General features: G+C 40.0%; 1 protein-coding gene across 3 annotated transcripts in view; it reads right to left on the reverse strand.

The window, feature by feature from the left end:
- The window catches only part of ARNT (aryl hydrocarbon receptor nuclear translocator), a 48,368-nt gene that overhangs the window by 10,327 nt on the left and 25,287 nt on the right, over window positions 1-12,754 (reverse strand). For 2 of the 3 annotated variants that reach the window (XM_006919750.3, XM_025052322.1), the window contains 8 exons: window positions 11,824-11,868; window positions 9,532-9,745; window positions 6,664-6,877; window positions 5,414-5,516; window positions 3,882-3,947; window positions 3,396-3,481; window positions 1,500-1,576; window positions 685-819 (listed from right to left, as the gene is read on the reverse strand). In XM_006919750.3, coding sequence (XP_006919812.1) covers window positions 685-819; window positions 1,500-1,576; window positions 3,396-3,481; window positions 3,882-3,947; window positions 5,414-5,516; window positions 6,664-6,877; window positions 9,532-9,745; window positions 11,824-11,868 — 940 coding nt within the window. The remainder of the gene's footprint in view (window positions 1-684; window positions 820-1,499; window positions 1,577-3,395; window positions 3,482-3,881; window positions 3,948-5,413; window positions 5,517-6,663; window positions 6,878-9,531; window positions 9,746-11,823; window positions 11,869-12,754) is intronic. The other variant, XM_015595582.2, reaches the window with a different exon arrangement.

Raw genomic sequence — 12,754 nt, forward strand, 5'->3', positions numbered from 1 at the left:
AACAGTCTTGATCTTTGTTGAAAATCAGTTGACCATAAGTGTGAGAATAGACTCTACTCCGGTCTACTGATCTACGAACTTATCCTTATACCAACACCACACTGTCTTAACGACACCTTTATAACAGGTAGTGTAAATCCTCCAAATTTGTTGTTCTTTTTCAAGGTCTTTTTTTTTTCACCAACCTCCTCCCACAACCACAGCCAGAACACCCTTCTGGCCACTATAGTTTTGAATGTTTACATAATGACTTATTTCTTGACCCAGGTATAGTGACCTGGTCTGCTGAATAAGAAATCTAAATAAAATGATAACTTGTGGGTTACTGTGCAAAAGCTTTAATTCAGGATTTGAGCAGAATGGCTTTACTAGAACTTGAGGTGATTACATGAATTATCAGAAGGTGGCCATAGCATTGTAACTAATTAAAATGAGCACTTCTGCATCATTATTATCTAGTATTAATATCAGTAACAAAAAAACAAATACATATTCATACCTGCTGCTCCCACCTGGTTTCACAAACCATATTTTTCTAGATCTGATGATAAAAGAGATCATCTCTTTCTGAGCTGGGGCTGACATGTTTGGCTATCTCTCAACTACATGATCGAGTAATCTTAACACAGCCAAGGGGAAACATGAGGCATAAGTGTCAATGGGGTAACGCCTCTAGCCCCTCACCTGTGGTTGGTAGCCAACAGTAGCCACACAGCGGTGATCCACGAAAGTGAAGAGTCCCTCAGTGTTGTGTCGAGAGATGAACTCTGTTGGTTGGCAAACATTACTCATGTCTGAGCAGTTGGGAGAACTAGTTACCTAAAAGTAGGGAGACGAAAATGAGATAAAATGACTCCATCCTTTACAGATGTAGCTCCCACCCCCTCATGGTCCCTTTACATAGATATGAGGCTCCCAGTTTTAGGAATCTCAAAACTTTCACATCTCATCCAGGATGGAAAAAATGACAATCACAAACAGAGAGGGCGTTAATACCAACTCCACTCCCACACATGTACTCCTCACCAACTTTGTAAAGAAAGATAAAAATTCATTCAACCCCAAACCCACCTACTTTCATTTAGCTAGGCTGTGTTCATTATTCAGATTGGAAAATTATAGTCTCAAGTAATCAAGCTTATCTATTTTATGAGACGAATCGAAATAATTCCACTTCTCTATAGTCATGTGATGATAAAATGAAACAAATCTCTCTTCTCTTAGAGCAAAAGAAATTAGTTGGAAATAGAAAATTCGGCATTGCAAAGCTAAGTATGTAAAAGATAAGGGGAGAAGATCCCCTTCCTCTCTCATCCTCTTCAGTCTCTGCTAAATCAAAGAGAAATAACGTTAACTATGAATGCCATATTCCTCTAAATACTTGGAATTTTATAGAATTCTTCGTTCGTATTCAGAGAGAAAAATAACATGGACAAGTCCTGTTGGACATTTCTTCTCAATGAAAAGGGATCATATAGATGTAAAATATTCATGCTTGCCTGCAGTCTGCCGATGGCCACTAGGCAAAACTTGCTCCCCTGGCCGGCCTCTGGGTCATCGTCTGGGAGGGAGACACCTTCAAGAAGGTGAAGTTAAAAGATTTCAGAGAGATCTCAAACTCAACTGCCTTCAAAAGTCAGACAGGTAAAGATTTAAAATACATGTACATATGAAGAGACTAGGTATAAAACAATAAAGAGTGATGAAAGATAAGAATACAGGTACTCGTAGATAATAGAGAACAAACTGATGACCACCAGAAGGGAGGGGGTTAGGAGGATGGGCAAAAAGGTGAAGGGGATTAAGAAGTACAAACTCCCAGTTATAAAACAGTCACGGGGATGTATTGTGCAGCATAGGAAACACAGTCAATAATATTGTAATAATTCTGACAGCGACACGGTTACTAGACTTATCATGGCGATCACTTTGTAAGGTATATAAATGTTTTATCACTGTTTTGTATACCCGAAACTAATATAATATTGTATGTCAACTATAATTTTTTTAAAAAAATAAAGGTAAAAACTACATAGAATATACCATCTACGCCAGATGTTTTAAGTATTTATATATTTCTATATATAAATTCATATATTTTACCCATATTAATTGTAATAAACTACAGAGTACAGGTCCCACCCAAAGTATTCTAAAAAACTATGCCAAACCAAACACATTCATTCTGTGACTGTATCATAGGCAAAGAACAGATGTCTTGCCCAACTTGTGATTTTTAAAGTAAGCAAACAACTGAAAATGAAATTAAACCAAACACCAATAGTTATTTATGTCCTTTGGAAAAGAGAGAAGCCAGTTTTAATGTTTTATGTGGAAATGGAAGAAGGTTGCATTTTCTCTCTACTCTGCAGTTACATTCTTTTTACCAAGAAAAATAGTATTTCTTTGAGAACTATACAGAAGTATGAAAGACCATGTATACCTCAACTGTATGATTTATACAGTATATAAGCTAAAAAGTTCCAATGCCATTACTTCTTAAAATTTACATTTAGCTACCATTTACTGGGTGCCTACCATATGCCAGGCCCTGGGCTGGGAGCTTTTCTTACATTAAATCTATACATCGTCATAATGCTACATGGGATATTTTATCTCCAAATTAGAAGAAAGAAACTGAAAGTTTTTTTATAAAGGTCAAGCAACTTACCCAAGGTTATACCATTAGGAAATAATAATGCCAGAATCAAATCTACATTGTTCCAAATCCAAAGTTTAATCTCTTACCAAAATACACCACGCTGCCTCTCTGTTCTCTCAGTTTCTGTCTCCCTACAGCACCTACTTCCAAATCGTATTCACCTAGCTGGGAGTAATGACATTGCTAAGGTTTGGAAATTCTAACGAGCCAGTTTAAAAAGCTGATCTCTCCGCCCTGACCACCTTTCTCACATGCCCTGTTCAACCTCGAGTTCTAGTAAAGCTAATCTGCTCAGATCCTGACCTGAGGCCTTTGCAGAGAAGAGCCCCTTAACAAGTCGCTACAATCAAGCCATCTCCCCCTGTTCCCCAAAGTCCGGCTCCCACTTTAGAAAGCTTTCCATGTTAACTGTATTCAATTCCAACTGTCTCTTACACTCAAATACTTAGAACACTGGTATTCAGTATACCTTATTATGAATTTGCATGTTTAGAAACTACAATCTGTGACACAGCCAACACTGAGTCATTTTCAAGTCTGAGTAATCCATCTCTTCAACTGAAATATAAGCTCCGTGAGGGAAGGAAGGGGTCTACTTTTCTTTCCTATTCTCTTACAGTTTATGTCAAAGTACATTTCATATACCAGGTACACATGATAAGTGTTAGTTCACTTTCTTGGATGCTGAGGATCCTGCTGCACCAACAGAGAAACCACAATCCGACTTTCCTACCTGCTGGGGGCCAGGCTTTGATGTAGCCTGTGCAGTGGACCACCACGAAGTGAGGCTCCCCATCCTTCACAGAGCCAAGTCCATTCCTAGAAGAATTACAGATGTGAGGAGAGCACCCTCCCCAGTAACACATACGAGGCACTGCTGGCTCAGAACCTTTAACTTTAGGTTCTTGGTTGTTTAGAACACAGGATGACTGTACTTGGATCTTTCCCACCCAAAAGCCAACATCATATTTTGACCCTTGCCAAAGTAAAGCATCTTCAAGGTACTACAGCGGGAGGAAAGCGGTATGGCAACTTCTTTAAACAGGGTAAGCAAAAGCAGCTTTGGAAGTTCAGGAACATACGGCCAGGAAAAAGTAACTGGGGAGCGAGGGATGAGGGTGAGGGCTGCTGAAGGAAGTACTGTAGCAAGCAGCTGAAGAAGTGATGCTCTCTTTCTGTGCTTGGCCATCCCTTGCTTTTCCCCTGCTTAGGATCTCACCTGCATCTGTTCCTCACGAAGCTCAGCCTATTCATGGAGACTGGGTCCACAGAGCTACTGCCACACCTGTTACAATGAACAGAAAGATTAAAAGCAATTAAGCTGCACTAGCAAAGAATTTTCCATTCTTTAAACAGCCAAATAACAGGCTCTAGATATAACTAGACACAGAAAATTGGTAACAATATACCTAACGAGGAAGGATAAAGAAAAAAGATTTGGAATTTCTAAAACTTGTAACTTCTAGAATTTGAAGTTGAAATGTGCCAATGCTCTTCATGTGCAGACTCTCTACAGCAGGGGTCAGTATGATTTATCTCTAAAGGACCAGACAGTAAATATTTTCAGCTTTGTGGGTCATACAATCGGCTGCAACTAGTCAACTCTGCCATTATAGCATGAAAGCAGCCATAGACAATACGTAAACAAACGGCACGGCTATGTTCCAATAAAGTTTTATTTACAAAAAAAGAGTTGTGGTTTGCCAATTCTATTTCACAACCCAATCTATTTGATACATCTTATTATTTATCTTGCTCCTGCCTGTGTGTTTCCATCAGCCACCACATATTGGGACGCTTTCTCCCATCTTCTCTACTTTCCTCTCGTTTCTTTAAATTAATAAGAACAGATAAAACTTACATAGAACTTAATATGTGCCATGCACTAGTCTAAGCATCTTAACGTATATTTATCCGACTAATCCTCGTAACAACATTAAGTTGATATTAATATAACTCAACATTATTAGATGATGAAATCAAAACACAAAATAGTCATTTAATATGCTCACGATCTCAGAAGATAGTAAGAAGCAAACCCAGAAGCTACTCTAACCCAGAGCCACAATTCCATTTTGCACCTCTCCTAGGAAACTTTTCTAACATCCTACTCACCCCTTCTAATAAGCATCATTTCAGTACAATGTAGTCAGTTTCCATTATACAGCCTGAACTTATTATGTGATTTCAAGAGCTACCTCTTCTATCTACGTGAAAAATACCACCATCTTTTTTTCAGAATCCTAAAATGTATGGTATATAATTTATAAACACTAAATACTAAGAAAGACATAAGAAAATCCAAATTTCTACCACAAAAATATGCAGAAATGGTCTGAGTACATGGATGCTGTCTCGTGATGCACTGGGAAAAAATATTGGTTTTGGAGCCTGACTACTATGGATTAAAATAAAATCCTGTATCAGACAATACCTATGTAATCCTGAGAAGTTTCTTTGAGTCTGTTTTTTAATTGGTAAAATAGTAACCATGAATTCTACCCTACAGGGCAGCTGTGGGAAACAAGATGACAGACACAATGAACCTGTCACACCTGGCACTGGAGGAGTTGGGTAAACGTTAGTTCCCTTATCAAACACTTTATTCTGTGTTACAACCCATGTGGGTCTTGAAAGTCAAATTCAATCCAATGGAGACTTGGATTTAAGAGTTTAACTCCTGACTAGAAATCAAACCCTAAGCTCTTAATTCCTCCTATGTCAAATCACCATCTCCAGCTTGACACTCACCTCATACGGCAAATAAATGATCTCCTTGAGCCCATGCACATCCTCATGGAGGACTGCTGGCCTTCCTTTTTCACCGTTCCAGTCTTCAGATCAAGGATACGCCCTGAAGGAGAATGTGAAGAGCAGTCTGGAGTGCACTCTTGGTTATGGGGGAGAGGGGGAAAGATACTGAAGGCAAAGATAAGTAAGTCATCTATTCATGCCCTTCAAGCTCCTTGTTTATAACAGGGCAGGCTAAAGGGGATGGATTTTTTTTTTTGAAGTCCAAAATACCTCAATTCCCACCAATAAACCTTACTCCTTATGTTCAAAGATAGCAGTGGAGATAATCCTGTGCAGGGGAGGGCAGGAGTGGAAAACAGTGTGGACAAGCAAGAGGCGAGGCTACAACCTGGGTCTTCTTTTTATACACAAGCACGCACATATGTGTACATGCATACACAGACGAGCACACACACTCTGAGTGAATGTCACTGGTTTGAAAACATAATTTTATGTGCTTTAGAAACATCTATCTGAAACTAAAATTTTTATTACATAAAAACCAATGGGAACTTTGGGGAAAAAGCACTAGAAAAAGGAAATTCATTAAAACGTGAGAAGAAAAACTAAAAACCAACATTAATATGATCATGATGGACTTTCCTGCATTTTATTTTAATTACCAGTTTTGATCTGCTTCCACTTTAAAATTTTTTCCAGAGTTGCTTAGAAGCAGATGTGACTTTTTTCCTTTAGCAAAACTCTGACAAAAAGACTAAATATCATTAAAATGGAGGGTGGTGGGGGACCAAAACCAAAAACAAGACAGAAAAACAGATACAGAAAAAAACCCTTATACACAGACTGGTAACTACTCCCCTCTAAAAAAAAAATCTATTATCACAGGACCTAGTACAAAGCCAAACCCAAGCAGAGAGAAAAGCAGAGAGAAAAACAGAGATATTTAATTCTTTTAGAATGGAAAAAAAGAAGTTTATTGTAGGGTTGGCCTTTACTGTTTTATTCACACTAATATTAAGATTAAAGTAAACTTTTAATGAGCATTGTCATTAACGAAACATTTTCTGAGGAGAAGCTATAAAGTATCTTATCGGCATGTGAATAAAAAGAACTGATTATATTCATTAAAGGAGAAAATTCTAGAAGCTGTGCCAGAGCCAATAAACAAATTTAAGAGCTAAAACACTTCTTCTGTCTCAGAAAAAAGAGAAGGACTTCCTGTCATTTAACATCCACCTGTCGCATACCTGTCAGGGCATTTTCCGAGGTGGAAAGCTGCTCACGAAGTTTGTCTACGTCGTCGGGGTGCACCTGGTCATAGAGTGTGCTGCCGAACCAGTCAGACTGTGGCTGGTTCAAAACAGGGGTCACTGAGTCAGAGACATATACCACCCGGCCTGTCTCACACGAGACAATAAACAGAAAGCCATCTGCTGCCTCCAAGATCAAGTGTTTCAGTTCCTGACCAAAGAAGAGAAAAAAAAGTTAATACTGAACTCTGAAGAAACAAGTATTATTCATGGAAAGAAGTAAGACACTTCCGGCCCTAAGCATTTTCTCCATAAGCGACTGCTGGCTCCTGCCTGATCCACAGCCAAGCTCTGAGCCCTGAACGTAATCACCTTGGCTGACAGGATAGATTTTTCCAACAGGTATTTCCTCAATGTGTCTATGTCACTATCCACCTCATCTGCTTCATCTCAGGACTCAAGAAGGGGAATAAAAAGACTTAGTACTACCAGTGATTGAGCTCTTGATTTCACCCCCTCTGGTCTCTTTTTAGGATCTTCCTCTACAAATATTCCCATTTTTCTCTCTCTTTCCTCTCAGACCTATAAACATGATCAAGCTTTCTCAATTCTATACAAATCTTCCCTCAACTTGGCCCAATTCAGCTCTCATGCCAACATCACATACTAATGTTAGAATCACTGGCTCTATCCTTTTACCTTTCATTTCTCAACCCACTGCCGTCTTCACTCTAAACCACAGCATTCAGGTTTTTTCCCCAGGAGGTTGCTAATTGTCAACTTAAGTCCCCTTTCCTGAGTCGTTATTTTTTTATCTCTGCAGAATCTGACAATGTCGTCCATTCTATCCTTTGAATTTCATTTTCCCCTAGCCCCTGTGACTCCACACTCCAACTTTTGCTTGCTTTCTAAATGCCCCTTCTCTGCTTCTGGCTCCCTTTCCTTGTTCAAGTCTTAATTGTAGGCATTGCAAAGATTCTATCTTAAGTTCTCTTCCCTATTCCCACCATGCCCTCTCCCTGAGAGAGTATGTCCACTCCTCGCTCCTATGAAAGGAGAGCCCAGTCCACTGCTCTATGCCTGCCTGACCCTTTCCCTTGAGCTTTAAGCAGTATCTGTTAAACATCTCCAAACAGGCGCTCCAGACAGCAACTCCACTTCAGCATCTCCAGACCTGCCGTTACTTCCCCTTCCAAAAATCCGTCCGTGCTCGTCCAGCGTTCATTCCCTTTAAGAGTTATCACCTTCCTCTCAGGCTCTGAGCCCCTAAAATCTAACTACACTTCAGCAATAACTCAGTTTTATCAATTCTATTTCCCAATACTATGTCACTGTCTTAGCCACCTTATGCCAAGACTAATGAAGTGGTCTCCCTGCTTTCTCTCTCTCTAATGCATCCTTAAAATGTTTCCAGGTCTACTATACTTTTTAGATGGCTCTCCACTGCCTAAAATTAAAAACTAAATCCTATGACACCTAAATAGTCCATCATCAGGTCCCAGCCTACCTTCCAATTATCATCCCTTCCTACTACCAAGTAGGCACGCAAAACTACTTGATTTCTTTGTGTAACCCAATCATTTTCACTAGGCTTTTGCTCAGGTTATTCCCAATATTTACAACACTATCCCCCTACTCTATTTCTCATATTTGCACTGCTGCAGGACTTATTACCGCACCCATCTCATAGAACTGATTCTGTGTTTATAATACGATTTCCACCAGTGACAATCTCTCAACATTCTTTACATTTCTCATACCACAAAGCACCTGGTGAGCCCACAACAGGTGCATAACGGGAGATCGTTGAATCAATATCTGCATATGTGTTGTTGGAACAATTGATAAACAATTTTGATGTACATATATATAAAATCTGTGCTCTATGTGCTTTCACTGAGACCATCCTATTCGAAAAGTTCTTCTTTTTGCTTTCTTCCAAACTGTATTCCTTCCTTCTTTCTAATGCTTGGACTAAAAGAGTGGCATCACAGGTCAGTTTTTTTCTTCCTTATACTTCCTGGATTTTCCATATTTTTCTGCAATAACCATGTCCTATTTTTAATAATCAAGACAGGACATGGAACATGGCTTTCTTACTCTTGGGCATCTCTGCTGACCATCCTTGCTCAGGCCAGGGCAGTCTATTCACTTTAGCCATCTCTCCGGTATACACCTACTATATCTAGTCCCATGCAAATCATTTAGGTGTTTTTTAGTATATGTGTGCCAAAGTGAGCACTCATACTTTTTTAAAGGCATTTCTTCTCTGTATTCATTTTCCTATCATTTTTCACTTATGCGTGTATCTTGCCACTCACACATTCGTATTCAGACTGAGTTTCTGAAAGGCTAGATATTTTGCCCTCTCTAGTCGTTTCATAGTGCATCAAAGATAACAGCACGTCTCTAGGCACTGACGACTCTAAGACTCCTTTTATCACTAAGACTGGAAGCTGCTTCGGGAACAAGAAATAAAATTTCTTCCACCTCCTGCACCCCTCAAGCCCAGGAAGATGGCTGGGCACATGGGCACAGTCATCTCTCCTCCCTGTGCCTCCACTGACTGTTCTTCTTTCATCTTCCAGGCTGCGTTCATGAGCGACGTCCTAAAATACTGATAAGCTTTTCGCAAGTCTTCTCTATTTCTCACTGTCCCAATGCTAATAAACGTTATAATCAGGGATCAAAACTCACTTTCCTATGGTCTGAATTTTTCCCTTCAGAGCCGATTTCTTGTCCTTTGAATAATCTACAGCCTCGGCTCTACTCCGACCCCCACTTTTCAGGATTACGGTCATCTACTCCAAAAAGATGGAAACTGTCAACAGATTCTAGATTCTCAGAGCTGTACATCCCAGAGACCTGATCAGTGAGGAAAGATGGCTTGTAGGTGCCATCAGTGGATGTGTTGCCAGTGCCTCGCAAAGACTTCATGTGAGAAACCGCCATGCGTAAGATGGTTAGCTTGTCTGGTTTTCGAGCCAGGGCACTACAGGTGGGCACCATGTCTGACAGTTCTGTGATGTAGGCTGTCATCTTGTTCCGCCGCCGCCGTTCAATTTCACTATGATTTTCCCTGCACAGAGAAAGGAGAAGTCCCATCCAGGAGGTCACATCTGGCCATTTGGGAGCAGGGAGAGTGCTACAGATACCAAGTGAACTGCTGAAGGAATGTGGTATTTAGATTTAGGAGTGCTTTAGTCTCAGAAGTTAGAGTAAGGTTTGCCAACCTCCTCATGCAGAGCAAGCGTGGAACAGAAACTAACGAGGCAGACAGAGAACAAGCAGATATGAACAGTTCTATCGCCTGGAAATTTTACCTTCTATGTAAATTACCACTCCCTCAGAACGAAAAATGTTTTAAGAAATGACAGTCTTAAAAAGATGTTGATTTTATTCACAAAGTTCCTGAAACATAATCATGGCTTGGTTGACTCCATGTTTACTAATTCAATTTTTTAAAGCCTAAAAACATAAAATGACCAATTTTTTCCAACACAAGTATGTTGCTCAACAGTTGATAGAAGAATTGATGGTAAAGACACCCTTGGTCTATAGAATGTTGTTGGTTGTAAGCGTCTGATTCTCAACACTAGAAGACAGAATTAGAAAATTTTGACGTTTTCTTTGTCCCAGGTAATGCACGAAGTTGTACCTTCTCTATCTCAGTGGAGTTAATGCTGGTGCACTGAGCTCAAGCGACTCTAAGATACCATCTACTAGAGGTCCCTTACATGCTCCCCAGTTTGGGACAAAGTGAACTGAAGAGTATGGGTGGAGTGGGGAAGGACGTAAAGGCCTAAAAACAGACATCTGTACTTCATCAGGGGAAGTACACCACACCTCTAATACTGATGTCCTCAAAATCAAGATAGAATGATATCATTGTTAAAAATAATCCACTAGTTTTCAAGTTGGACTTCTGAAAAGCCAACAGTCTCGCAGCGTCTGCCACGGGGAGAGAACCAGTGACAGGCTGCGTTCCTGCTTTCACTTGGGCAGCTTTGCTGTATCTTTTCTTTACTTCTATTACACTTAAGGATTCTATTTGAACAAAAATTCTTTGTCAAAACAAAAAGAAAAAAGAAAACAACTAATGTAACATAAACCTCTTCCCGAGAAGAGCAAACTAAAGTCAAGCAGTTGTATCAAGTGACTTTCCCGAGAGCTGCCTTCGCACCCAACGAATGCAAAGCTCCTCCCACCATACGTGCTGCTCAGTTTTCTGGAGAGTGAGGCACTTAGTAGGAGGCATGAGTTGAAATGGTGGCAAAATGAGCTTGTGACCCAGTTGAAAGAGGTAATGGCAGATAAGAGGGCAGAAAGTAGTAAAAATAAATGTTGGGATCAATGAGCTATCTCGTACTGAGTCGTCCCAAATCAGAGACCATAAAATAAAAATGGGGGCACAACATTTCTTCTGCAATATTTCTTCCTTCTCGACAAGAGTCTCCTTTCCGAATGGAGAAAAGATCTCACCATACAGGCCCATATTCAGTTACTTTGTCTGAGAAACATAAAATTCTACTCTCAAACTTAAAGCACCTATTTTCCTAGTATCTGACAGATTTCTGACACCGAAGTCCAGAAGGCTGATCTTTCAAACAGCCACATCAAGGATGCTGAAACTTTTCTGGGAAACCACAAAAGATTCAATCACCAAAGCGACACCAGAACTGCTGTGACGACATAGTAATTTAGGCTGTGAGTCTACACAGAAAATATGGGTGAGCTTTCTCAAACGGTGTGGAGTAAATGCTGAGGCCCTTTGAACTCAATGCAAACACACGTATATTGATTAGTTTTCTGATAAAAGAGTAGTTTCCTGCTACAACACGAACTGGCACAGCTGCATTGTTTCAAAAAGCTTTTTTATTCTGTGAAACTTAGTGCTGAGATAAAGAGGAAAAGAGAAAACTATAAAACTAATAGCAATTTCTTAAATTCCTAAGTAAAGTTCTCTCAACTCACCACCCACTTGCTGACAGGGGAAGCTGAAATTCCTATTACACACAAACTTCTAAAGAATCTTGTCCCCTCTTGCCACAGAAAAGAAGAACACAAGAAAAAAGGGAAGAAAAGAGCAGAGGAAGAAAAAGGGTAGAAAAAGCAGCGTCATCTGCTTCATCATGCTAAAAGATACTGTTCTCCTACCTGGCAAGTCTCTCTTTATCCGCAGAGCTCTGCTCATCATCCGACCTAAAAACAGAATTAATGAACTAAGCTAAAATTTAAATAAAAAGGAAGGAAGGAGTGAAGGAAGGAAGGAAGGAAGGAAGGAAGGAAGGAAGGAAGGAAAGACGGACGGACAGATGGATGGATGGATGGACAGGGGAGGGAGGAGGGGGGAAAGGAAAGAAAAGGATAGGAAAGGGAAGGGAAGGGAAAGGGAAAGGAAAGGAAAAAGGAAATTGAACAAAACAGATGAAGAGAATAGAGGAAAAATGAAAATTTGGACAGGAACCTTGCCTGTAACTACAAAGCCATCTGTTAGGATAAAGAAAAGTAACTTACAGGACAAAGGTTAACACAAAAGCAAGGCCACTATTCATTATAAATTAACATAATCTGAACACAGAAAGCGTCTTGCCAATCGATCTCGATATACAGCTTGAACAAGAACCGAACACGGGAATATCGGTCTCACACACTGCTCCCAGTCTGGAAAGAAAATGATACCCACATAATCAAAGAGGGAATCACGATAAGAATGTCAAACAAGTGATCACAAACTCAATCTTTCTACAACACACAAGCACGCATGCATGTACTCACAGACAAAATAGCAAGCCGGGTTTTACTGGAGAGATTATATAAGTAAAATTAAGAACTAGGTTTCTGGCATTTTCCCTATCACTGATTTGATCCTAAAGTATTTCTATTCTAGTCATTTCTCATATCTCTGCAATAAAGCCACACATAGCGGGGTCCCCAGTAACAACCCCACTCCCCTGGAGGGGGCCACCAAGGATTACCACTAAATTCCTCTGGAAAACTGAAATACTGGAAGGACTGGTAGCAACTGAAGAAACACCGAGGTGTTGGTAGGCTGGTGCATCAGTAACCAACTCCATTTTAAAAATAT

Source organism: Pteropus alecto, unplaced genomic scaffold (assembly GCF_000325575.1).
Source record: "Pteropus alecto unplaced genomic scaffold, ASM32557v1 scaffold106, whole genome shotgun sequence".
NCBI lineage: Eukaryota > Metazoa > Chordata > Mammalia > Chiroptera > Pteropodidae > Pteropus > Pteropus alecto.